This window comes from Neovison vison, chromosome 12 (assembly GCF_020171115.1).
Source record: "Neovison vison isolate M4711 chromosome 12, ASM_NN_V1, whole genome shotgun sequence".
Classification (NCBI taxonomy): Eukaryota; Metazoa; Chordata; class Mammalia; order Carnivora; family Mustelidae; genus Neogale; species Neogale vison.
Window position 1 is genome coordinate 141,641,928 of NC_058102.1, and position 26,529 is coordinate 141,668,456.

General features: G+C 42.0%; 1 protein-coding gene across 1 annotated transcript in view; it reads left to right on the top strand.

The window, feature by feature from the left end:
- Positions 1 to 26,529, top strand: part of KIN (Kin17 DNA and RNA binding protein) — a 32,888-nt gene that overhangs the window by 1,918 nt on the left and 4,441 nt on the right. The window contains exons 2-11 of the mRNA XM_044226721.1: positions 3,297 to 3,391; positions 7,957 to 8,000; positions 8,083 to 8,205; positions 9,311 to 9,492; positions 12,523 to 12,571; positions 13,541 to 13,598; positions 19,742 to 19,871; positions 21,982 to 22,032; positions 24,108 to 24,176; positions 25,094 to 25,193. Of these exons, the coding sequence (XP_044082656.1) occupies positions 3,297 to 3,391; positions 7,957 to 8,000; positions 8,083 to 8,205; positions 9,311 to 9,492; positions 12,523 to 12,571; positions 13,541 to 13,598; positions 19,742 to 19,871; positions 21,982 to 22,032; positions 24,108 to 24,176; positions 25,094 to 25,193 (901 nt within the window). The remainder of the gene's footprint in view (positions 1 to 3,296; positions 3,392 to 7,956; positions 8,001 to 8,082; positions 8,206 to 9,310; positions 9,493 to 12,522; positions 12,572 to 13,540; positions 13,599 to 19,741; positions 19,872 to 21,981; positions 22,033 to 24,107; positions 24,177 to 25,093; positions 25,194 to 26,529) is intronic.

Consider the following 26,529-nt stretch of genomic DNA (forward strand, 5'->3'; position numbering starts at 1 on the left):
GAGCAGAGAGCCAGATGCGGGGCTCGATCCCAGGACTCTGGGATCATGACCTGAGCCGAAGGCAAAGGCTTTATTTATCCCACGGAGCCACCCAGGTGCCCCAGCAAAAATTCTCTTATGTCATCTGATACAGACTCCATATTCACATGTCCTCCCTTGCTCCCACAAATGCTTTTTAAGAGTTTTTTTCTTTTTTTTATTTTTAAGATTTATTTATTTATTTATTTGACACAGAGAGAGAGAGAGAGATCACAAGTAGGCAGAGAGGCAGGCAGAGAGAGAGAGAGAGGAAGGGAAGCAGACTCCCCGCTGAGCAGAGAGCCCGATGTGGGACTCGATCCCAGGATCCTGAGATCATGACCTGAGCCGAAGGCAGTGGCTTAACCCACTGAGCCACTCAGGCGCCCCTAAAAGTTTTTTTCAAACCAAGATCAAATCAAAAGCTATGAATTGGAATTGTTTATAGGACTTTAAAAATAGATTTTTTTTAGAGCAATTTTAGGTTCACCACCATAATGAGTAGAAGATACAGAGATTTCCCATACACATTGGAGCCCCACATATGTACAGCTTCCCCATGATCAGCACCTTGCAACAAGATAGTACTTTTGTTATAATCAATAAAGCTACCCTGACACATCATCATGACCAAAGTCTATAGTAGGGTTCACTCTTCATGTTGGACGTTCTGTGGGTTTGGACAAACACATAATGACATATGTCCATTATTATAGTCTCATACAGAGTAGCTTCGTTTCCTTAAAAATCTCTGTGTTGGGTTATTAGGACTTTTAATTCTCTCTCAATTCTATACTGAGTATAGAACTTATGTCTCTTACTCTTTCTACCGCCCCCCTAAAACCCAGTTATTTTTCTTTTTTTTTTAGTTAATTTTTTTATATGAGTATCCTTGACACACATTACACGCACATTAGTCACATTAGTTTCAGGTGTCCAACATGATCTATACCTTATGTATGTACAACAAGTTTGTACCTTATGCTGTGTTCACAAGTATAGCTATCATCGGTACCATGCACCATTATTACGATACCATTGACTATATTCCCTATGCTGTACTTTGTATTCCCATGACATATTCATTCCGTCGTTGGAGGCCTGTATCTCCCACTTCCCTTCACCTGTTTTGCCAATCCTACCACCCCCTCCCCCCTCTGGCGACCATCAGTTTGTTCTCTGTATTTATAGATTGGATTGTCCTTTTGTTTTTATTTATTCATTTGTTTTTAGATTCCACATATAGGTGAAATCGTGAAATTTGCTTTTCTCTGACTTATTTCATGTAGCATAATACTCTCTAGGTCCATCCATATTGTCACAAATGGCAAAATCTCGTTCCTTTTTATAGCTGATACTCCACTGTGTATGTCTTCATCCAGCTTCTTTATCTGTTCATCTTTCAATGGATGCTTGAGTTGATTTCATATCTGTGCTTTTCAATTTGCTGTCGTTTTTCTGACATTGACTTGAAGAGATTAGACCAATAACTGCCTTGGAGCATTGCCACTTTATGGTATGAAACAACTAAGTTTTCTTGTGGTTTTTTTTCACCTTCCTTCTTTAACTTATAGTTTCTGTAAACTGGAACTTAGAGCTGAAGGCTTGATTAGGTTCGGGTTAAATATTTTGGGGAAGACTACTACATAGGCGATCCCATGTATTTCCTATTACATCACATAAGGAAGCCCATAATACCTGTTAGTGCTAAGATATTTGAATAAATATGCTGGCCTATAAAGTAACAGTAGAAATTAATACTTTCCCTTTTGCAAAAGCAAGTTACAGTAAGGAATATATCTAATCTCTCATCAACCTTTTACTTAGGTGTTTTAGCATCCTTTCCATAGTCTATTGTTGCCTTAAGAGTTGCAAAGGGTTGTTTTTTTATATTTTTCTAAATTTGTTATTGGCTACCATTCTTTTATTAAAATGTCCTTTTTCTCATTAACTAGGACTGTTTGATCCTTAAATGTTACCATAAAATATAGTTCCAATGGGAAAAGGAGGATAAAGGCTTAATTTTCTCTTTGGTTATCAATTTCAGAGTAAGACACTTGTTGCTGGTTCTGTCCTATTTGCTCTCCAGGCTGTTCATTGCCTTCCTTCCCTGGGAGAATGACCTGCAGGAGGAGAAACTGATTCCTCCAAAGTCTTCCCGGGTCTCCCTGTCTCTCAATGTTGGAAGATTGAGGGAGAAGGTAGTCAGATCCAGTAGATCCCCTCCTGCCCATCCACTCTCATGGGTTTCTAGAATTGAGTAACATCATTTTGTTTCCATTTTATTGATTTATTTTCAATTTATGGAAAGTAGTACTGGCTTTTTCATTTATGAGACTGATACTGAGTTTCCTTTTAAGGTACATTTAAGTAAGATTAATTCACGAGTACTACACAGATGAGGCAGGAGCAGTGTGGGTAGTCTATAGGCAACCAAAGCTTAGGAAGCTAAGCAAGGTGAGTGGTGACATCAGACGAATGATGTGACATTGAGCCGAGGAACAGGAGAAGAGTTCTTCACGAGGAGGCTAAGCGGGCTTAGTGATCCGTGGAAGGCGGACCTAGAGGACGACTCGAGGGTGCCTGTCTCTAAGGTTCACTGTGTGTGTGCGACTGTGCTGTTCACTGAAACGGGAATACAAAAGGAGAGATGCGTGTTTCATTTCTCTTTCTGTGAAGAAGAAGGTGTAAATGTTAAGTCAGATGGATACAAAGCCAAAGCTTGTAACTCTTGTTCATAGTTGTCTGAAGAAGATGCAGGTTTCGTGTATTTAAAGGAGGTTTCTGTAATATGCCGCAGTGTATTTTGGATAATGAACTAAAGTAGAGTGAAAATAGTCCCCTTAATGGAAATTCACTACTGGCCCATTTTCCTTCATTCCAACCCTCCAAGAACTTGCACAACACTACATAAAGTAGGTGCTCAACAGATCCCAATAGATCCCAGAATTTGTTAAAGTGATTTAAAAAACAAAGTCACGGAGAAACAAAGTCGCTCTTCTGTCAGATTTCTTACTACTGTCAGTTTTCCAAAGCACTGTTTTTCCATCTCTGTAACCCGGGATTATGCTTTGATTTGGAGTGTTGCGTAACTCAACCTTGTAAAAAACTTTTAAATAAAAATAGTGAGCTTAAAGCTAGTGATTTTTTTCCTTTTTTTTCTTTTTTTATAATTTATCATCAAAGAGCAGCTTTTCAGGGTTGATTAAATACTTCTGTTTAGGGCCGCTTATGATGATCTAAATCAGAATGTAACTGCTACCTTTGCATTTTTGTAGAATGGCTTCAAATGTCACTGTATGTCTGAATCTCATCAGAGACAACTCTTGCTCGCTTCCGAAAATCCTCAGCAATTTATGGATTATTTTTCAGAGTAAGTAACTTAAAGACATCCTTTCCTCATGAGCTTTATTCAGTCAGACATTGAGTAGATGCTTAGTATTTTCTGTATTGGGAGCTGTGTCCATTCTTTACGCATTAGCACGACAGCTGTAGTACCCTGTGCTCAGGTTTTACTTTCCTTTGACAGTTTATCATAGTATGGAAATGTTGCAGAAGTGCTTCTCACAATTTAGTCTTGCACTTCCAACCTAAAAAACTATCTTTCGTTCGAACTCGGTTGTGGCTCAGAGCACAGCTCCGGAGTCAGACCGTCTGCCTTAAACCCTGCAAGTCCAGGCTTCTCTACTCAGGAGCTGTGTGACTGGCTGAACCACTTACATTTGCTGTACTTTTGTCTGCTCATCTGTAAAATGGGACTAAAAACAGCATCATCTTCCAAGTGTTCCCTTTATTTTATGGAGTTTATTTAAAGATTAATGAGTTAATACTTCTAAAGTATTTAGAAGAGTACCCAGTACTTGATTAATAGCTGTTAATTATTATTGCTATTAATGTTCAGTTTTACTTCTGTCTCTTTCTTTCCAAAGTTCTAGACCTTTTCGTCTTAGGACCCCTTTCCAGCCTTAAAAATTATTGAAGAACCCAAAGAGCTTTTGTTTATATTTGATATTGGTACTTGATAGTGATACATTGCTATTTGTAAATTAGAGATTAAAAATGAAAAATTAATGTATTGTTACTTTATTTAAAATAACAATAAGAGGGGCGCCTGCGTGGCTCAGTGGGTTAAAGCCTCTACCTTTGGCTCAGGTCATGATCCCAGGTCCTGGGATCGAGCCGCACATTGGCTCTCTGCTCAGCAGGGAGCCTGCTTCCTCTTCTGTCTCTGCCTGCTTCTTTGCCTACTTGTGATCTCGGTCAAATAAATAAATAAATAAATAAAATCTTTAAAAAAAAAAATAAGAAACCTATTGCATGTTAAGATAAATGAATTTTTTAAATTAAAGAGCATATCTTTTCTAAAACAAAAAGGTGAGGGTAGCATTGTTTACATTTTTGCCAATCTGCAGTGTCTGACTTAATAGAAGGTGGTTGGATTCCACAGCTGCTTCTGCATTCAGTTTGTTTCAAAATGTTTTGGGAAACACAAAGAAAGCCCATCCTGTTCATAGATGTAGAGCTGGAATGGGGTAATATTTTAATAGCTTTTTTCAGATAATTTTGCATATTCTTCTTTGAAACTAAATCAAAACAATGGCATGGTAGTTTCTTAAACTTTTTTTGGGGGGGTTTATTTATTATTCTTTTAGAGAGTGTGTGCACCTGTGCTTAAGTGGGGGGATGGGCCAAGGGGAGAGAGAATCCACAAGCAAACTCTACATTGAGTGTGGAGCCAGATGCAGGGCTTGATCCCAGGACCCTGAGACCATGACCTGAACTGAAATCCAGAGTCAATGGCTCAACCACCTGAACCGCCCAGGCCTCCCTGCCATGGTAGTTTCTTAAAGATTAGTTGCCATGTGGAATCTGAAACCACATCAGCAAACTTTTTGTGCCCTATTACATCATGAACCCCTGATCTTTCACTTTGTACTTCTCATACCTGTGTGATTTTATATCATCATGCACTGGTCATTTGTAAAATATTGGCTCACTGTGTATTCGGAATGGTGACACATTTCATTACATAATAGCATAAAATCATATTTATTAATATCAGCATCAGTGTCATCAGAAATGTCTTGAAGTTTTGGAAAGTACATCAGACTCACGGTGGCTGATGCCAACTTGCTGGGTTTAGATTTTTGCTCGAAAGCCCAAATTTTATCAATGGCCCAAAATACCGTCAGTTGTTTTCCTTGACACGACAACGCTCCCTTTGTTTATGTTTGGGGAAGTGTCTACTAAAGACCCAGATTGGAATAATCATGGTTGATCTGTCAGTCATTCTTTCCAACAAAATGGTGCTCTGTGGAAAGGGTAGTTCAGCACGTGGCCCAGACAATGGCACGAGTGATTTGCTCATGACAACCACTGTCCAGCGGAAGAAGTGGTTAACTCATAATCCCATTTCATCACACAGGCTAGTGGAAAGACAGAGCCCCAAAGGTTGAGTCGTAATACTATTAATCATACTGCTTTGTCAAGGACGTTCTTGATGAGACTGACATTGACTTTCACTGCAAGCGCCGGCCCATGAAGAAGACCTGGGCTGCTGGTATACTGGAGCCTCACCATCCACTGCCTGCACTTGGCTAAGATGCCAGCAGGTTGGTCCTGCATGGCTTTTGTGCCATCAAGGCAAGTAGCACAGTGAAAAAGGCAAAGAGGATTTATCTGAACCACCCAAAACCATCTGGAGGGGCACTGGGTGGCTCAGCCGGTTTAAGTATCTGCCTTCAGCTCAGGTCATGATCCCGGGGTCCTGGGATCGAGTCCCACATTGGGCTCTCTGATTAGTGGGACGCCTATTCCTCCCTCTCCTTCCACCTGCTGCTCCCCCTGCTTGTTCTTTCTCTCTTTCTCTCTTGCTCTCTGCCAAATAAATAAAATCTTTTTTTAAAAATGGGGAAAAAAACCCAAAAAACAACTGTCTGGAATACCACTGGGCTACATAGGCCACATTTGGGGAAATACCATTCTGGCAAGAGCCATCCGCACTGGAGCCTTCCTCCCCAGCCCTGTCCACTGTGTCCACGGTAGCTGCCCTCCACCTCCGGCAGCCTCTGGAAGGGTCGCTTGTGCCTCTCTCCATCTTCCTCTGTATCTTTTCTTAACTGTCCACAAACACGTCTCTGTTTTCCATTCTTTCCTACTCCTCCTCCACTGCTTACTATCCTCCTGTCTTACTGTCTTCCTTAACCCTTCTGCCTGTCCCCCAGCTCCTCAAATGCAAGAACGTTCTTCAGGGCGCCCACTTGGCTTCCTTTTCTCCTTAGTACACAGGCTCCAGGAGTCCCGTCATTCTTCTAGCTGTTCAAACTTCATGTTGGTTGACTCCTTGGTCTTACTGTTTGTTTCTCACGTCTGTCTTGAGTTGTAGATTTTTTTTTTTTTTTTCTGCACAGTTCTGTATTTCTGAATACAGAGCCAACATTTTAAAGCTAAGGGCAGTATTCTGCCCAACACACCTGCTTATTATCCTGGGCTGCCTGATGACTTCCTACATGGAATGCCAGGCTGGGAAGTCCTCATCAGTTCTCCTCTGCGGTGTCCTTTAAACTTGTATCCTCTCCATTCTCAAGACTCTAGTAATAATAGTTCTTATCCTCTCTTGCCCAAATTAATTCCATGATTTCCTCACTGGGCTCCCAGCTGCAGCTTCCGCTCCTCCCAATCATGCTTTATGCCCGTGGGTCACAAACCTCTACACGCGTCCGAGTCACCTGGGGGGCTCGGGACCATGGTGGCAGGTTCTGGTGGGGCTAGTCTAGTTCCCAGGTGATGTCAGTGCCGCTCCTCTGGGGACCACACTTTGAGAATTCTTATTCTATACTTTCCACAAGATTATCTTTCTAAATCACAGATTTTCACAGACTAATTCCTCAGTAAACTATTTGGTGCTTTTCCACCACACGCATAAAACCCTCCCTCTTTAGCATGACATTAAAGATACTTCCAAGATTAGCCGTACCGGTATTTTCCAGCTGTGTTTTGCACCCACGCCCCATTATTCTCTTCTGTCCCACTGCATCCCCCATTTATGTCTACTCTCAACGTTAGCCCACTTAGATTTTCACTTCCCAAGTGTGACGCTTTCGTGTCTCTGCCAGCTGGGAAAGGTCTTCTCTTTCTCTTCGCCTCTAAAGTCCTACTTGTTTTTTATTTTTATTTTTTTAAAGATTTTATTTATTTACTTGACAGAGAAACAGCAAGAGAGGGAACACAAGTAGAGGGAGTGGGAGAGGGAAAAGCAGGCTCTCCATTGAGCAAGGAGCCCGATGTGGTGCTTGATCCCAGGATCCTGGGATCAAGATCTGACCTGAAAGCAGACGCTTAAACCAACTGAGCCACCCAGGCGCCCCTGAAGTCCTATTTATACTTCGCTGCCCATATTAGGGATTTCCCTGAACTCCCCTGATACTTTGTTACATCTCTTTTGCTGTTCGATTTCTTTTATGATTGCTTCTGCTAGATTGTAACCTGGGTCAGGATTTGTGTTTTACTCACGTATGTTTACCTGTGTTAAGTACACTTAACACAGTGTACTCAGTGCAGAGGGACACAGTGAGTGCCAATTTCCCGTGGAATAAGGGAAGTTTTTTTACCATCAAAAAGACAGCGTTGTTATGCCACATTCAGTAGCACTAAGAGACTTGATGAAGGAACCTCTGCAAAGATGTGTCGTCACTTTGGTTCCGGCTGCTCTGCCAACGCTGACAGTTGCCCTCCAGACTGACTTTGACCTGTCCTTCTTGAAAGCTGTAGTCTTTTGGGATTCCTTCCTTTTTCAGCTTTTAAAGGTTCTTCACGGACATTCACACAGATGGTTCATGTATCATTGGACATTGAAACTGTATGGTGGCTTACATTTCAGAGAAGTGATGCTTTATATTTATAAAAGTGCCATAATGCTCTCTTTCCTTTCCTTATTAGGGAATTCCGAAATGACTTTCTAGAACTTCTCAGGAGACGCTTTGGTAAGCATCCTGGTGTTGTGCGTATAGTAACATCATCATGTTGTAACGTGCCCAGGATTGATGGTGTTGTATTTGTTCGTAGGCACTAAGAGAGTTCACAACAACATCGTTTACAATGAGTATATCAGCCACCGGGAGCACATCCATATGAATGCCACTCAGTGGGAGACTCTCACTGATTTTACAAAGTGGCTGGGCAGAGAAGGTAAGAGTAAGGCAGGATGTGACTAGTCGTTATGTGGCTCCAGTGCAAGGAGAGACAGTTGTCATAATTTCCATGCAAATTTATGGAAACTTGGACAAATAGGGCAATTAAAAACTGGCCAAGAGGAGCAGAATCTTCCAGGATTGGTTTTGTGGGTTACACTTGAATATGGAGTGTCTGGAATGGTTCTTTCCATCGTGCAAAGATGTGTCACCAAAGCATCCTCTCATCTGGGGTAACAATTACTATCAGTCCTTCCCTTTTTTTACCCCCTTATTCATTTTACTTTTGGAAACCTTTGTTACCCCTGTTTAAGGAGGTAACAAATATTTAAATATTTAAAAATATTTATTTATTTATTTATTCGAGAGAGAGACAGAGAGAGAGAACACACGTGGGAGGGGCAGAGGGAGGCAGAGCGAGACAGAGTCTAAATTTGACTCCGTGCTGAGTGGGGAGCCCGACGTGGGGCTTGATCTCATGACCCTGAGATCACGACCTGAGCTGAAATCAAGAGTCAGACCTCCGACCAAGCTGTGGAGGCACCCCATGGAGTTCTTTAACAATTTGTTGTAGCTTATTCCATTTCTGATCTTCCTAGGCTAAAGCTTAGGAAGAGAGGAGAAAGAAATTTTGTGTCAATGTATTACTTATTCGGTATGTTCCTTTATTCCGTCTGATGGGGAAAATTTCTACTTAGTTAAGTTAGCAGAATATCATGTTCTCCTTGGACGTTAACTACTTAGACACAGTTAAATAATCACTAAGCAAGATGATACTTCTTTCATGTGTTTCCCCTGCTTACACAGTTGACTTAACCTAGCTAGTAAAAAATCAGAGTAATAATTTTTTCTGTTTAAGGAGGTAAAATATTCCACTTAAAATATCTTAAGTTTCATCAGCTGTGAGTATGGAAAATTTGTGGGCTGCATGAATTTTTGTATTTGAATGTGTTTGAATGAATGTGTTTGAAGGAATAAACACATGATGTAGAGATCAAACACATTTGTATGTACTTTCAGTTTTGATTGTATACAAATCTTTTATTTTTTAATTTTTAAAGTTTTTAAATTATTATTATTTTTTAACTTTTATTTTTTTAAAGGTTTGTGCAAGGTGGATGAGACCCCAAAGGGCTGGTATATTCAGTACATAGACAGGGACCCAGAAACTATCCGCCGGCAACTGGAACTAGAGAAAAAGAAGAAGCAGGACCTTGACGATGAGGAAAAAACAGCCAAATTTATTCAAGAGCAAGTGAGAAGAGGTCTGGAAGGGAAAGAACAGGTGAGCACCAGTATCATTGCAGGAAGCAACAGGAAAAGGTCTCAAACAAAATTTTTAAGCACTGAATTTAATTTTATAGGTCTCGTTCCTTAATTAAGAGAAGAAAGAACATGCTGAGTATAAAAGCCTAGGTTTTGGAGTTGAGACAAATCTGGGTTCAATTCCTAAGTTACTGCCTCATGGTCTTATAAAATTCCACAATCTTCTAAACCTCGGTTTCCTTATCCCTAAGGCAGAGGGGATAGCTAACGGGGGAGACAGAGCAGATCATATCACTTGGATGGAATTAATGCAATGCTCGGTTAAACAAAGTGTGGGAACCTGGAGATCCAGCACTCGCCCCAGCCTGGGGAAGGTACAGAGTATCTGAAGGTAGCTACCGCTGGGCTTGAAAAAGCAATGGGCAAAACGCAGATAAATGGGGGAGGATGCCATGTTTCAGGTGGTCCAGGTGTTGGCGTAACTAGAGTAAGGCATTAATTTTAACCAATATTTATTGGGTACTCCCTTCTAGGCCTTCTTCTAGGCACTGGAGATAGAGCAGTAAACAAAAGGTAAAAACTCCCTGCCTCATGGTGTTTACCTATCAAAAGTTATGTGTGTGCAGGAAAACAGCCTAGTATATATGTGAACCACTAGCCATTTAGTATTTTTAAAAAGCTTATTGTGGTATAAAATACATGTGATAAAGTGTATAATGGGCGTTACTCTTAAGGTGACTAAAGCTCAGTGAAATTTTACACGTGGATGTGTCTTTAGATGGGTGGATGGAAGTAGACGGATGGAGAGTCTGTGTAGTGACCCACCCGCCCCCCCCCGATCAAGGTACAGACCATTTCCAGAGTCACAGTCATTCCCAGTGAATAGTCCCCTTCCCCCAAGAAGGAAGCAGGGTTCTAACGTAGCACTATTGATTATCTGTTAGTGTATTCTTGAACTTCTTAGAAGTGAGATTGTACCATATACTCCCTGTCTGGCTTCTTTAACTCAAACAGAGCGTTCTTTATGTTTCCTGTACTTGTGTTCTTTCCTGTCGGTGTTTAACTCTTTTTTTAAAGTGATGTCTGCTGTTCCATTTTATGAATATCACACAACTTACCCATTCTCCAAGCCATAAGTGTGTGGCTTGTTTTCAGTGTTTGGCTATGGTGAATACAGGGGCTCTGATCATTAAGGTACATGTCTGATAAAAGCTGTTCAGTACAGAGCAATGCTGGAAGTAGCCGGCGATTAGAAAGTGAAGATCTGTTTATGAGTCAGCTTTTATACCATGTTAGTTGACCTTGATAAGTGATGGGTGCGTGTGTTACAATGGTACTCTTTCCATATGCGTGTGTTCATATGCATTTATTCACACAGTCTTTTAGGAGTTTTCTGTATTAAAGTAAAACAATGGTTAAACTGCTGTAATTGTCAAATTTAAACCCTTGCTTAAGATCTACAAGCATTTTTTTTTTTAAGATTTTATTTATTCACTTGACAGACAGAGATCACAAGTAGGCAGAGAGGAAGAAGCAGGCTCCCCGCTGAGCAGAGAGCTTAATGTGGGGCTCCATCCCAGGACCCTGAGATCACGACCCAAGTAGAAGGCCTGGGCTTAACCCACTGAGCCACCCAGGCACCTGAGATCTAAAGCTTTTTATTCCTGAAATTGATTCACCTTTTTCATTTTTAAACCTCTGCTTTCAGTAGAGGAAAAATGGTAATTTCCTCTTGTGGAAATTAAGAAGGATCACATCTTATGTGGAGGAAATTCATTTACCTTTTGTAACATTTTAGCTTAATTCCACTAAAATCTTCAAGTTAATTTGCACTCTTTAAGTATAAATAGCATCCTCCCCTTAAAGGCAGAGGAAAGCCTACTGCACAGTGTTTCCTCATTGCATTCTTAAATATTATCAGTTTTTAAAATGTAGCATCTTGTCTTTCGCCTTCCTTCATGAGATCCTAATGGAGAAAAGACTATCTCAGCTGCATCTCAAGACAACATTTTTATTAGTAGAAATAACAGTTAACGTTTATCAAACCCTGTTGCAGGCGTTATGCTAAGAGCTTCCTTTATTTTATCCTATTTATCTTATGACACCTCTAGATGTGCACAGTATTCCCATTTTATAGACAGAGTAGTTGAGGTACAGGGAGATGGTGCGATGGTGCCGGAGCCAATAACGTGCACAGGTGGGTTTGATCTGCGGTTCAGTGCGAGTTAGTCTTAGGCTCTTGATCTTACACTAAACTCTTCCACTGTATAGAAGGGTTTTGCTTTTTAAAGTAATCCTCTAGCTAAAACTCTATTTTTTTTTTAAAGATTTTATTTATTTGAGAGAGAGAGAGAGAGAGCAAGCAAGAGAGAGCATGAGCAGTGCAAGGGAGAAGGAGAAACTGACTCCCCCACTGAGCAGGGAGCCTGATGCGGGGCTGGATTCCAGGACCCCGAGATCATGACCTGAGCCAAAGGCAGATGCTTAACCAAAGGAGCCACCCAGGCACTCCATCCTCTAGCTAAAATTCTAAAGGTTAATTGTTTTATGTTGTTTTCTGTTTAAATTGTAGTAGAAATAAAAATGTAGGTAATCTTCTGCAATGTGGTACAAAGAAGCCACTTTTTTCACCTTTGAAATAGTTCTCAGTTGAAGAATATTTGCAGTACATAGAATTTCTTAACTAGGATCTTGATCATTTTATTTTTTTAAAAGATCTCATTTATTTATTTGAGAGAGAGAGAGAAACAGCAGGAGGGAGGGAGAAGCAGATTCCCCACTGAGCAGGGACCTCAGTGTAGGACTTGATCCCAGGATTCTGGGATCATGGCCGGAGCCGTAGGCAGATATTTGACCAGCTGCGCAGCCCAGGCGCCTGGATCTTAAACCATTTCAGAGCGGCATGTTGGAGCTGCCTTGCAACAAGGGTAGCAAGTCATAATTTGGGACTCTTGAATATTGATAGTTAAATGCACTGTGAACCAAACCATCATCCTCTTTTTTTCTTTCTTTCTTTCTTTTTTTTTTTTTTTTTTTTTTTGCCTTTTAGGAGGCCCCTATTTTTACGGAATTAAGCAGAGAAAATGACGAAGAAAAAGGTGGTTTTACTTTTTTCTTACTCTTTTAATATGGATGATTTTATATCGGCTCTGCCAAAAACTAGCGCCATGTTTGGGGGCAAGACGTATAATCTGTCTGGAATGCATTGTTTTTACCGGTTTATGAAAAGGTAACAATGAACCAGGTAGGGTGCCTTCAACTACAAGTAACAAAACCAACTAAAACTAGTCTAAGTAATAAGGAAATATGTTGCCAGAGTAAGAGTCCCAGAAGGAGAGCCGTTCTGGATGCCAGGCCCTCTGTCAGCCGCTGGACACGAGGTGGCGGCAGGCACTTTGGCCATTGTATGCACACCCACATTGTCCAGAGGACGACAGAGGGCATCTCTTCCGGAGTCCCCTTTGAGCAAGGAGAAAGGAAACTTGATCTAGAAAACACTCCTCCGGCCAGCAGACTTCCTTCTGAATATCACGGCCAGTCCATATCAGCTTCTACCGAAGCAGTCACTGGGAAATGAAGTGGGAATATTCTGATTGGTTTAGAGCAAAAGAACCTTACTAATACCTCCGGAATCTCCCCACCTCCTAATCGCATCACTTCGGACATTAGGTTTTCAACGTACCAGTTTTAGGGGGACACAGACATTCAGACCCGAGCTCCAAACCATGTGTAAGAGCTACAGTACACACCCGAGCAGACTTGGAGTCCTGTTCCCTTAGCACGGGGAGGGGGAGCTGTGGAGGCAGAGAGTGGCCAAGGCAGTCGCCGGTAGCTCAATTCCCAGCTCTGTGAGCATCGCTTAGTATTACCTGCCGGAAGTCATCGTCGCTAGGTAGCTGGGTAGCATTCCGGCTCTCATTTATTCAAAATGTCCATGAACGTCTGTGTCGATACATTTTGGTCTTATCTGTGTGAAACACACACACACACGCACGCATGCACACACACACACTTATTATACGTATGATGAAATATACATGTAAAAATATATCATTTTTTCCTTCCAGTTACATTCAATTTGAATAAAGGAGCATGTAGTTCGGCAGCAACGTCCTCCAAATCCAGGTGAGCTCTAGGACCAGATCTCTTAGAACTTGAGAGTTTTTGTGAAATGCTGATGACTACATTTTAAAAGCTTCAGGACTGTGAATTTTTTTTTTCTGGTTATAATGTTTTCCCTTGTCTTGTTTCCGTTTGATGGTGGTTTGGTTTTGTTTGTTAGCAGCTATTTTTTTTTTCCTTACCTGTCCATGATGATAGGATGCTTCTGAGGAAAGGCACATTTCGAGTGAATGCCTCACATGACAAGTTTTTGCTTTCCTGCGGGTCCTTCTCCACATAACTGTCCTCCCTGCGTAACACTATTGATTTTTCTATCACAGCTCACTCACCCAGTTTAAATATTAGCTGGAGGATACAGTTTTTGTTCTGCCGACTGTGTTAAGATGTTGTGAGACAGAGACTAGGTTACTCACGCATATTCTTAGCCCCTGGTGGAGGGAACGTGTGCCTGTCGGCGTGCCCTTGTAGCCGCCTCCCTGCTGCCCGGTGTAGTCACTGAGCAGGGCCTGACCGAGCTTTTCGGTAAAAGGCCACATAGTCAATATTGTAGACGTTATTGGCCATTTGTCTTTGTCACAACCACTAGACTGCCATCAGAGTGAGAAGGCTGCCGCAGACAGGGAGTCAACAAACACACGTGGCTGTATTCCAGTAAGATCTTATTTCTGAAGACAGGCAGCAGCCTGCCTCTGGCCCTCAGGTTGGAGTTTACCAAGCCCCGGCGTGGCACGTGGTCCGGGGCCTCGGTTCCCTTTGCACCTTCAGTGCTTATCTGTTCTTTCCCCAAATATTTATTCACTCTCTGTGATGCACAACATGTCCGGTTTGGTTAGGGAGATTAAATAAAACGAGACAACAGATACTCAGGAAAGTACCTTCCTACTGGTACTTCCCGGTGTCTAGCAAAATTTTGTTTGGAATTGGCCAATATTTGCTATTTTACTCAGTATTTTAACATGTGGTTTATTTAAGAGCTAACTCGGTTTTCTTGGGTAAGTTGTAGGCTAGTGCTTCTTGGCACGGCTAGGTAAGCGGCCAGGAGATGTGAAGGGAATAGATAGAACCAATGTACAGCTGCTTCGGGATGTCTGGCCAGAGATCTTCGCTTTGATCTAAACATTTCAGAATTGACACCTGAAGGGGGTTAATTGGGTTCCACATACGGTACATTTGAAAGGAAAATTCTTTTCAAAGTATTAGTAGGATATGACCTAGAAGACAAGTTGACATGTATCAAATCATACGTGCCTTATGATTTTGGACCTGTACCTGTTTCACTCACTTCTCCCTTATTGTTTGTTGTTCCTGAGTGTAGATAAATGTTAAAATTGGTCCCAGTGGCCCCCAAATTGGTCTCCCTTGTATTAATTTTCTATGGCTGCTATAACAAATTACCATAAACCAAGTATCTTTTTAAAAAAGATTTTACTATTTGAGACAGAGAGAGCAAAGTGAGAGAGAGCACAAGCAGGGGGAGGGGCAGAGGGAGAAGCAGACTCCCTGACGACCAGGGAGCCCAGTTGGGGGTCTTGATCCCAGGACCCTGGGATCATGACCTGAGCCAAAGGCAGACGCTTCACGGACTGAGCCACCCAGGCGCCCAATCCAAGTGTCTTGAAACATAGAAGTGTTTTGTGTCTCGGAGGCCAGAAGTCTGAAGTTAGTGTCCTTGAGTTGAAATCAAGCCCTGTGTGAGCCACGCTTCTTCCAGAGGGTCTGGGGGGCGGGGTGGGAGGCGTTCTTTGCCTTTTCCAGCTTCTGCTGGCTCTTGGCATTCCTTAGCTTGTGGCTGCGTCCTTCAATTTTCAGAAGCAGTGTCTTCCGGACTCTGCTGGCTCCGTCTTCACATCACCTTCTCTTTGTGTCACGCCTGCCTGCTTCCCTCCTAAAAGGATGCGTGTGGTTGCACAGAGAGGCCGCTCCAGCCACCCACAATAATCTCGTCTCAGAAGCTATAACTTACCTCATTTGCAGAGACCCTTTTGCCAATAAAGTAACATGTATTAACTCTAAGGATGAGGACCTGTTACCTCTAGGGTCTGCTAGTTAGCCTTCTTTCCCCGATGCTCTGGCGTTATTAGGAAAAATAGTTTTATTTGATTAAGTTCTGTAAGTTCAGTCTCAAGTATCGATAATAACTCCTAAGTAGTGTCACAGGTAATGCAATGGAAAGACTCGTCTAAATTTTCTTTTTCTGAGATTATGGTCTATTTTAATAGAGTTTGAGATTTATTTTCCTGTTGATTTATATCTCTTGTTTATCTAAAACTCAAAATGAACAAAAGGCTCTGGATATAAAGAATTGATACTTGAGGGACGCCTGGGTGGCTCAGTTGGTTGGACGACTGCCTTCGGCTCAGGGCATGATCCTGGAGTCCCGGGATCGAGTCCCACATCGGGCTCCCAGCTCCATGGGGAGTCTGCTTCGCTCTCTGACCTTCTCCTCGCTCATGCTCTTTCTCACTGTCTCTCTCTCTCTCAAATAAATAAATAAAATCTTTAAAAAAAAAAAAAAAAAAGAATTGATACTTGATATTATATTGAGGCACAGAGACAAGCCCTGCTTCTCCAGTGTTTGAACAGAGGTTACTTGGTTTCCATTTCTGTCTTGGGGCTTCTCTTCTTTAATTGTGTTAGGACCCACGCCAGTTCCTGACAGCAGAATTCTAGGGCCATTCTAGAAGCAAACGTTCCATTTCCAATCTGTTTCCATTCATTTCTTGCCTTGATTTTGGCCCCATCTTACCCCATCTTGGTTTTGTCAGCCTCTAATTGAACCTTTGGGGATAGAGGGATGTTATTGTTAGAGCAGCTAGTGTAAGGATCAAATATAGTACACCGCTGGGGCGCCTGGGTGGCTCAGTGGGTTACGCCTCTGCCTTCGGCTCAGGTCATGATCTCAGGGTCCTGGGATCGAGCCCCACATCATGCTCTCTGCTCAGCAGGTAGCCTGCTTCCCCTGCTCTCTCTGCCTGCCTCTCTGCCTACTTGTGATCTCTGTCTGTCAAATAAATAAAAATAAAATCTTTAAAAATATATATATAATACACAGCTGGGGCGCCTAGGTGGCTTGCTTGCTTAAGTGCCCAACTCTCGACTTCAGCTCAGGTCGTGATCTCAGGGTTGTGGGATTGAGCCTGCATCTGCCTCCCGACTTGGCAGGGAGTCTGCTTGAGATTCTCTCTCTCCCTCCCCCTCTGCCTCTCCCCTCTGCCCGCTCATGCATGGGGCGGAGGGCGCTCTCTCTCAAAAAAAAATAAAAAAAAATAAAAAATAAAAAAAAATTATTAGTAATTATGCACAGCTGAAAAAATGGACTATTTTGTTTTGCATTTTAATGTTCATTAATGAGATTGATATTTAATTGCCTACTTTTAAAATGATTTGTACAAGTATTCTTTTTTGACTCGTGTTTTCAGGTAAGGAAGCTTGGTAAAACTTGGTAAAATATTGTGCTGATATCTTTTGCAGGCAAGGGAATTAATTAGCTTATTCAACTTCACAATATAATCTTGATTATACAAACTTCAACAATTTATACAATTTTGGTTTTACTATAATATCCTTTTTATCTAGGCTCTCAGATTTGCTATTTTATTAATCTTTGGAATACCGACTTTTTCTTTTCTTGCTATTGTCATTTCTTTGGTTTCCATGTTCCAGGCTTCTGTCCTTCATAATTTGTTCTGCCAACATTTCTCGCATTCTTCCTTATTCATTTTAGCTCTAACAGAATCTTGATGTTGCAAGCAGAAGGATCTTTCTAAATGCTTTCTTTCACCTGTGGAATAACTTTTCATTTTTGCCTGTGCTGCTTTGTGACCATTGTGATCCAGGTGTCTCTCCTGCCCCTTGCCGTCCAGCTATGCTGAATGATTTGCACTGTCCGAAATGAGCGGTGGTGGCTCACCCTTTCTTGCCTTCACATCTTCTGTCCTTTCTTCCCAGACTGTCCTTCTGTGTCTGGTCTCCCACAGGAGATTGTGAGATCCTCATGGGCTGTTCTGGTCACATTTTTATCCCCATTGCTTCTCACACGTAGACATTTAATAATGCCAAATAAATGTTCTTGATAGAAAACTTTTTTTCTATTGAGTTGATTTTTTGTGTGTGTGGTAAAATACATATAAAGTGACCATTTTCACCATTTTTAAACATACAGGGCAGGGGAGGTAAGTAGCTTCACATTGTTACGTAGTTGTCACTGATATCCATCTCTCGGACTCTCTCATCAGCCCAAACTGAAACTCTGTCCCCATTAAACACTTAATTCCCCATTTCCAGGTAGCCCCCAGCTGCCAGTAGCCTCTATTCTGCTTTCTGTCTCTATGGATTGGACTGTTCTGGGCTTCTCACTGGAGGAGAAGCGTACAGCAAGTGCCCTTTTGCGCCTGGCTTCTGTCACCCACTTTAATGTCTGTAGGGTTCATCCGTGTTGCAGCAAGTGTTGAAATTTCCTCCTTTTCGAGGCTGAATAATATCCTTTTGTGTGTACGCACCACATTTGCTTCATGTCTTCATCAGTCAGCAGACACTGGCGTCAGTCTGTCCCCTGGGCGATCGTGAACAGCACCGATGGACACCGGCATTCAGATGCCTGGTCGTGTCCCTGCTCTCCGCGCCTCCGGGGACAGACCCAGCTGCGCAGGGGCCGGGTTGTAGGACGGCTCTGCCTCGCTGTTTGCCCCAGCAGCTGCCCCGGTTGACTTCCCCACACCAGAGCACAGGGTCCCAGGAACAGAATCAGAACTTAGAAATCTATTCAGAGGATTGAATTATGGGACAAAAGCCAATGAGTGGAATTTCCAAAGGGTAAATGTAAAAGCTGGGAGCTCGGTGAACGAAGAACGCCTGCCATGATGGCCAGGCGAGGGAGTCCTGACCGGGGCGCCCAGACGGAAGAGTCGTTGGGGCGTCTGGGGGCTCAGTCGGTAAAGCGTCTGCCTTTGGCTCTGGTCATGATCCCAGGGTCCTGAGATTGAGTCCCACATCCAGTTCCTTGCTCAGCGGAGAGCCTGCTTCTCCCTCTGCCTGTTGCTCCCCCAGCTTCCGCTCTCTCCCTCCCACCCCCTCTTCCTCTGCCCCGCCCCATCCCCTCCACTCACACTTCCCCCTCTTAAAAAAAAAGAGTCCGAGTAAAGTTCTGTTGTTTTCCTGTTCATCACACTTTCTGTCTTGCTTATCTCCATGGTAGCTTCGTACATGGATTTATCCTTTGTTCATCTTTTGCAAATAGGACAAACTAAATGGTTACACTGGTAAGAGTCATTGAAATATTGACTGAGCATGTATTTTATGTGGGTCACAAGATAACAGCTTGCTTTACAGGAAAAAAATAAGTATATACAAATATATACACATTATAATACGAGGTGGCATAGGATACACGCTGGAAAGTGTTATGGCAGTTGAAACCCTCATGAAGAATGGATCTTAAAGTCTTGGGACAAATGGAGATAATTGGAGAGACTGTTCTAGGTATAATAAGAGAGGTGGTTTACAAAGGCCTGAAACATGGCATGGCTCAGTAACAATTATTCCGAATGGCTGGTGTATATAATAATTCAGAAATACCATTTCTTGGGCCAGTGGTGACAATTTTATACCACACTAAAAAACAGTTTACGCTGTCAACTCTAGACAGTTAGGAACCATCAGAAATTAGGTGACATGGTGAGATGGCTTTCAAAAAATAGAACTGACCGTAACGTGCTAGACTTCATTGCCGACCTCTTATTTAATCCTTGCAGTTGAGCTCTGAGTTGGGTCCCATGGTTATCCTCGTTCATGGATGAGGAACTGAAGCTTAGAAAAGTGAATCGCCCAAGGTCAGAAGCAGAAGTCCCCTTAGACCCTGATCTGCCTAACCCTGAAGCCGAAGCTGGCATAGTCACCACTGGTCTGTGCTGATCATGGTGGGCACTAAGGGAGGGGGCGAGGAGAGGGAGGAGGGCGTTAAGCAGGAAAGGTCACATGTTCTCATGCTGCTTAGGGTCCTGCAGGCCTAAAGACAGGTCCTCTCTTGTTTTGACTAATCTGTTGAAAATTCATCATGTAACGTATCTTCTGTACTGTTCCCCTGCACATTCGAAAGCCTCCTTCTGTGCATCGGGTTTGTTGACAGGCATGGCTCTTCTTTTCACCAGTTCCTTGGGACCAAGCGCGTTGAGTACCATCGGGAATGCAGCATCAGTTAAGCGGAAAGAATCTTCCCGGAGCTCAGCTCAGTCAAAAGAAAAGAAAAAAAAGAAGTCTGCCCTCGACGAAATCATGGAGGTATAGTTACGAGCTGCTTATCGACGACGTGTTAGCCGTTAGAGGAGTGACATAATTCAAACTAGGGAAAGTTCAGTCTCACTAATTCCTGGGTTAACATAAAGTCCGAAGAGGTACTCAGACAGCATTGGGGGAAGGGAGCGTGGCCACGGTTCCATCTGAGCAGAGTTGGAATCCATCATCACATGTTTATTTTCTTGCCTCAAGTGCTGTCTTCAGAACCCTCTGTGTGTTCATGGTCAGTGGATTTCAAGCAGAAGGGCTTGGGCAGTCACTGAAGCTCAAAAGGAAAGCTCTGTTTCCCCCCGTGGCTCTGTGAAATGGGCCTCCTCTGCAGGTTCCTCCCGCCAACCCCTGCTCTCCTTCGGTCTCTGACCTCACCTGCCACCTCCTAGCCAGCAAGACAAAGCGAGGACATATTTTTAATTTGACTTAGCCTGATGGCTAAGCCTGTATGATGAATACTTGACAACCCGTGATTTAAGATCTAGGGCCACCTTGGGGCTCTGAATCTCCCTGTGCTGCTAGAGCGATTCTAATCTTCCTGTCTCCCTTTCCACTGACGTTCCTTGTCAGTCCGTTTATTAAGTAGGAAAGAGAAGACGGACCAGTGAAGGGAAAGAAGAAATGGATAGAAGAAGCTGACTTGTTTTTTCCTGTAAAGTCATCTCCCCAATTTGTGAAGGGACAGAGGCAACTGTTCACTCTTTCCCATTTCTGGGTGCTCTCACTATGTAGGGTGGTCTGAACGGTTGAGAGTCTAGTATAAAATGTACTGGGAGATGTGGTCACTCCATCACTGAGCAAATACTGAGTTGCTGTTATGTGCTGGGCATTGTGCGAGGTCCTGTGTCACCGTGGTAGGGAGAAAAGTACAGCGCCATTGTGTCACGGGGCTTTCGTTCTAGTAAGAGACATTCCATGAACAAATGAGCCAGTGAGTACGTGTATGAACAAGAGAACCAGTATTACTACAAAATACTAAGTGCTACGGGGGTCTGAGGGCGGACTCTGGGGGACAGCTTGTGGAAAGGTGCCAAGGCAGGAAAGATCTTCCGGCACCTGAAGGGAAGGTCCACGTGGCTGGAGCATGGTGAGTGGGGGAGCTGGCATGGCTTTGGCAGTCCGAGAGGGAAGGCGGAGCAACATCTTAACGTGTCTCAGTAGGCCATGACAGGAAGTTCCTGAATCTAATTCAAAGTAAATTGGGAAGCTAGACCTCTCTGCTTTGTAAAAACCTGCTAAATTTAGAATGTTCTTTGTTTGTATTGGAAAGTTGGAGACATTAAAATGGGATTTATTATCAACCAAAAAATGGCAGCGTCTGTTGCATTGAAAGTTGGGACGTTGGGTTCACGTACTCGGTCAGGAAAGACAAAGGCGTCACGTGGCTCCTCGGCAGCCAGACTGCGCTTTGTTTGGACACCCCGTGCTTCCATCTCTCGTGGTTAGGTTTTTCCTGCCCTACAGTCACAAGATTTATTATCCTTATCAAACAGAGAAGCCTCTCTTGGCGACCACCGTAGAACTAATTGTGCTGCACAAAATTTGTTTCAAGTGTTGTGTTTTTATCACGTGAAAACGTTGTTTGTTTCCCAGCTTGTGGCAGGCATCGGGGGGAAGCAGGGAGACGGGGACGTAGCGCTGGCACATGGCCTTGCGGTCTTGATGACGTAGAGGTTGCTTGTGTTTATTTTCTGGGCCGGTTGACGTGCTTTATCATGTATTTTTGTAAATCCAAGAGTGTGTGTGTGTGTGTGTGTGTGTGTGTGTGTACACGCGCGCGCGCGTGCGTAGATTTTTAAAGATTTTTGTCCTCATGTAGTCTCAACACTCATTGTGGTGCTTGAACCTGGTGGGGCTTGAACCCACAACCCCAAGATCAAGAATCACACACTCCACCAAGTGAGCCAGAGAGGCACCCCCCCAATGTTTTTTTTTTTTCTTTGAATCAAAAATTGGAAGAAATGTTTATTTGTATTTGTCAGAGCTTGTCAATTACACGGATTTCCCTTGAGGTGTATGTTTTATGGCGTTTGCTACATAGAATGGTATTTGAAATAAATTGAGGATTTTAAAGAGAGACTTCTGTATCTTCTGTGTTCTCCAGATCGAAGAGGAGAAGAAAAGAACTGCCCGAACAGACCACTGGCTACAGCCTGTACGTACCCAGCTTGGGCTTCTTACGTCTTGAATGCTTTTAAAAAAGTGAACCACGTAAAGAGACTTGAATTTCTCAAATATACTTAAATCATATGGCTAGATCTGTAACTTTCCTGACTTCTTTTTTTATCTGATCTTCAGTGATCATTTGCACCCATATTGGAGAATCACTTCACATGTATAGGCTGGTAAGATTTCTTGAGTTTGCTGCCAGATTCGTTTGTGGACCTCTTGATGTTAAGCCTGGAATTGAAATTTCCAGTTTTTGCTATAAGACATGGGTTGTGTTTTCAGAAATGAGACTGAAAAGTAGAATTGTGAATGCCGCAGCATTTGTTTTCAACTTACAGCTTATTGAACTTAGAATCTCCCTCTAGATACTTTGTCGGAAAATGCTGGTTTTAATTTCACAAACTCAAGTAGAGCTTTGTATTTTCTCATATATTTCTTTGATGTGATTTTAAGATAATTTTGAAACATTCAAATAATTTTACACATTATTATTTATTGATGCTCTCTTTTGAGCCTAGATGTGAAGTTTCCAGAAGACACTCAGGGTGCCTTCATTAAAGCTTCTGAAAGAAACTGGTTTGATCAACAATAGGAGACTGAAAAGTAGTGAGAGTATGTGTCCGTTTAGATAGTTTTGATTCCAAAAGTAAGATTGAGAAGAAGGTCCAGAAATCCAAAGTTCTCACTCAGACCTTCACTGAGAGAGAGAAAGCATTCCAAGTTTTAGTCCAAGAATTTTCTTCCCATTGATAATACTTTAAATTCAGTTACATTTTCTCTTTGATAATTCTGTTACAATAAATTATTCAAATGTTTTTCCTGCTACAGAGTATTACATTAAAAGTGAGAATCAGTGTGTCTCTTATGTCGAAATGCTCGATATGTTTGTTAAAATCACCAGTAGTCTGCACAGACTGGAGAGGGGTTTATTGTTTAAAATCAGAAATATCTTGAACCGCTCTATTGTGTGAGCAAGTATCAGTAAGCTCAATGGTGTAATGAATTAGCTTCAGATTTTAAGTGTGTACCCATGAGGGCCTTTGAGAAATTTAGCCCAGAAATACTCTGGCTAAATCAGAGAAGCTGTTTTGGCATTACTTGGCTTCGTTTAGAAAGTCCTAGAGTCTCAGACTAGAGGCTTAAGAGTAAGACCACTCATATATTCTCTTAAGTGTGTTTTTCTGCTATAATATATCCTACCTAAAAAGTCCTTATTGAATTTTGATTAATAAAATTTAATTGGCTTACTTGTGACCATCTAGTACCTCTGTTACATTCACTTGAAGTAGCAAATAGAGAATCACTATAGTGACTATAGCGTGAAGTCAGGCAATTGAATTTTCATGATCAGCTGCTAGACAGCTAATCTAAATCAGGAAAATGATGATAAAGAAGCAAATGCAGAATGCATTAATATGAAATAAGCCCAGATTTCTCTCCCATTGGAGAATTAGATGTTCAGAAGACCGATACTTTTAGCGGGAGCTAATCTGGAAGAATCCCATCTGTCTCAAAAATTCAGAGTAACCTATTGAGAAAAGAACATTGTGGAAAATGTCATGCGTAAGCTCAAAGGCTCAGTTCCTTGCAATTCACAGGGAGACTTGCCATCTGAGTTTTTATCAGCAGGGAACACCAATGGTGTAATACCTTTGGCCCTTTTCACTTCCTTGAATGAAGAGAGAGAGAGAAGCTGTCTGTAAGAGACGTGGATTAATAGGGTTGAGATTGACAGATAAAAGTCCTAGATTTCAAGAGACCTTCAGTGTGGAAATCAGCCTTGAGACAGGTATATTTTTCCCTCCTGGTAACTGTGTTGAATAAAGGGAGAAAGAAGAAATGAGATCACTAAGGGAATGTTTTGCATAATTAGGAAGGCTGGGAACTCAAAATTTCTTATTTAGCAGAGCAGTTAACGTTTTGTTGTGATTTTTGGTGAACATGGTTTAGAGCAAAGGAGTAAAACTGGAAAGCTAACTTATATCTTCCCTTTCATCTTTATTTTTTTAGTATATGTGCTGCCGAAGCGAGCACATCTTTATTTTTTTTATTCTTTTCTAGGAAATCATTGTGAAAATTATAACCAAGAAACTCGGAGAGAAATACCATAAGAAAAAGGGTGTTGTGAAGGTAAGGACAGGAGGCTGTGAATGGGATTTGTGGAAGGAGCTGGGGGTGGCCAAGTCAAGCCATTCTGTTATTCCTGAAAAATCACATCCTAGGGCCGGAGCATTGTGTCTCGGGTTCTTGATGGTTCCATATGTCTTTATCATTTCCATAAAAGGAAGGCTGAATTCATAATTGCTGGGAAAATGATTCCTTTGCAACCATAGTTTCTAGTTCACTTTGGTGTGTTTTCTTACTGGAGCAAATAGCACGTATAAAATCCCACCGGCACAGCTTCAAGTCACTGACGCGCTCTGCGTGCCTTGCCGATTAGTGAGACTCTCCTCTTTGTTAGGGAGGAGCAAGATGATTATGTCCCCAGGGTTCCCAGGCGGACTTCCTTGTTGTGTTTTGCCTGAGAAACTTTTATGCTCTGGGATTTTAAAATTTAAAAGTCGATGCTCCAGTCCTTTTCTCTGTTGGCCTTTCCAGAATAGTTCCATCCTGGAAGCCAGCATTGTGCATGCAGAAATGCCCTTCTATTGTACTTGAAGCTAGGCATTCTTCCTCTCCCTGTATTTGCTGAAATCGTATTCTAAGATCGCCGACCAGTCCTTTATTCTTTCCAGACGAAAACCTTCACTAAGCCTTGAACTGAATTCTTTATTAGGAATCCTAGAACCACTATATCGTACACCCGAAACTAACATAAGCCATGTGTGAACGCTACTGGAATTAAAATAAAAATGTAATAAAAGTTTTAAAATTAAAAAGAAGCCTAGAATGAATAGTCATATATGGACTCTATAAAATAGTGTCATTTATAAAGGAGTTACTCTTACCTTTTGACTGGAATTCGTTTGTTTTCATCTTACCTATTTCTGTTTTGAAATTTGTTGCACTTATTTCTGCTGTTATAAAATGTTGATTTCACATGACAGGAAGTAATTGACAAGTACACAGCTGTTGTGAAGATGCTCGACTCTGGAGACAAGCTCAAACTTGACCAGACTCATTTAGAAACAGTAATTCCAGCACCAGGTAAATCTTTCTGCAGATCATTTACTGTCTTTGCTATCGAAAGGACTGATTCCATCCTTAAAACCATAGCTTCTAGGCTTGACTTGCCAGTTCTAGACACGGATTTCCTTTCTAGGAGCATACAGCTGCTGGTCTAACTCATGAGCTTCGTTTCGGGCGACATGGGAGTTTGCCTACCAGTCCTCTGTGTAACCTATTTTGTGGCTGAATCCATTTTCCCTTCCTGGGATTCATTTTCTTTCTTTCTTTCTTTTTTTTCCTGACATAAAACACAAACTCACAAGGAAAAAAAAATCAACCATACTACACTTACTGTTAATATATTTCCCTAGCTACCTGAGATAGTAAAGTAAAAGTCTGTATTGTATTGTTTTGGTTTTTTTTTTCCTTTCCTTAATTGTCTTCATCATTTGAGTACTTCTAAATACCTAGTATGAAAGCTGCTATGGTTAGGGTGTTTGCCTTTGACCCAAAGCTTCCATAGTGGCATCATTGCTGACATGGTGATAATGTTAGTCTCTAAAACCTCCGCTTATCAGATCCTTTATGCTTTCCCCCTAAAATAAAACTCACTTTGTGGCTTAAAAATTTTTTTTCGGCGTCAGTGAGATGTAATTGACACACAATAAGCTGCACTTATATAAAGTATACAACGTGATCAGTTTACAGCCATGAGTATTGTCTCAAAACCATCCCTACAGTCGTGATCATGAATGCACCCATTACCCCACCAAAGATTTCATCCCCTTCCTTTATAACCCTTCCCTGCCACCCCTCCACTCCTGCCTCCCATGGCCCCTGAGGCAACCACTTGTCTGCTTTGCATCGCGACAGAAGAGTTCCTGTCGAGAAGTTCATATGAATAAAATCATACCATGTTTCCTGTTTTTTGGTCTAGCATCTCATTAAGCATAATTATTTTGGGTTCATGCATGTTGTTGTGTCTATGTGTAGCTCACTTCTTTCTGTTGTTAACTAGTGTCTCACTGTATGGATGTACCACTTTCTGTTTATTCAGTGACCTTTTGATAGACATTTTAGTTGGGTATAGTTTTTTTGGCTGTTACAAGTAAAATTTCCAAGAACATTCATACGCAAGTCTTTATACGGACATACGGTTTCTTTTCTATTGGGAAAATACTTAGAAGTAGAATAGCTCACGCGTAGGATGTATTTAAATTTTTATGAAACTGCCAAACCATCCTGTGATTTTTAAGAAGAGGCAAAGTGGAGCGCCTGGATGGGTCAGTCGGTTTAGTGCTCGACTCTTGATTTCAGCTCAGATCATGATCTCAGAGTCCTGAGGTCGAACCCTGCATCAGGCTCCACGCTGAAT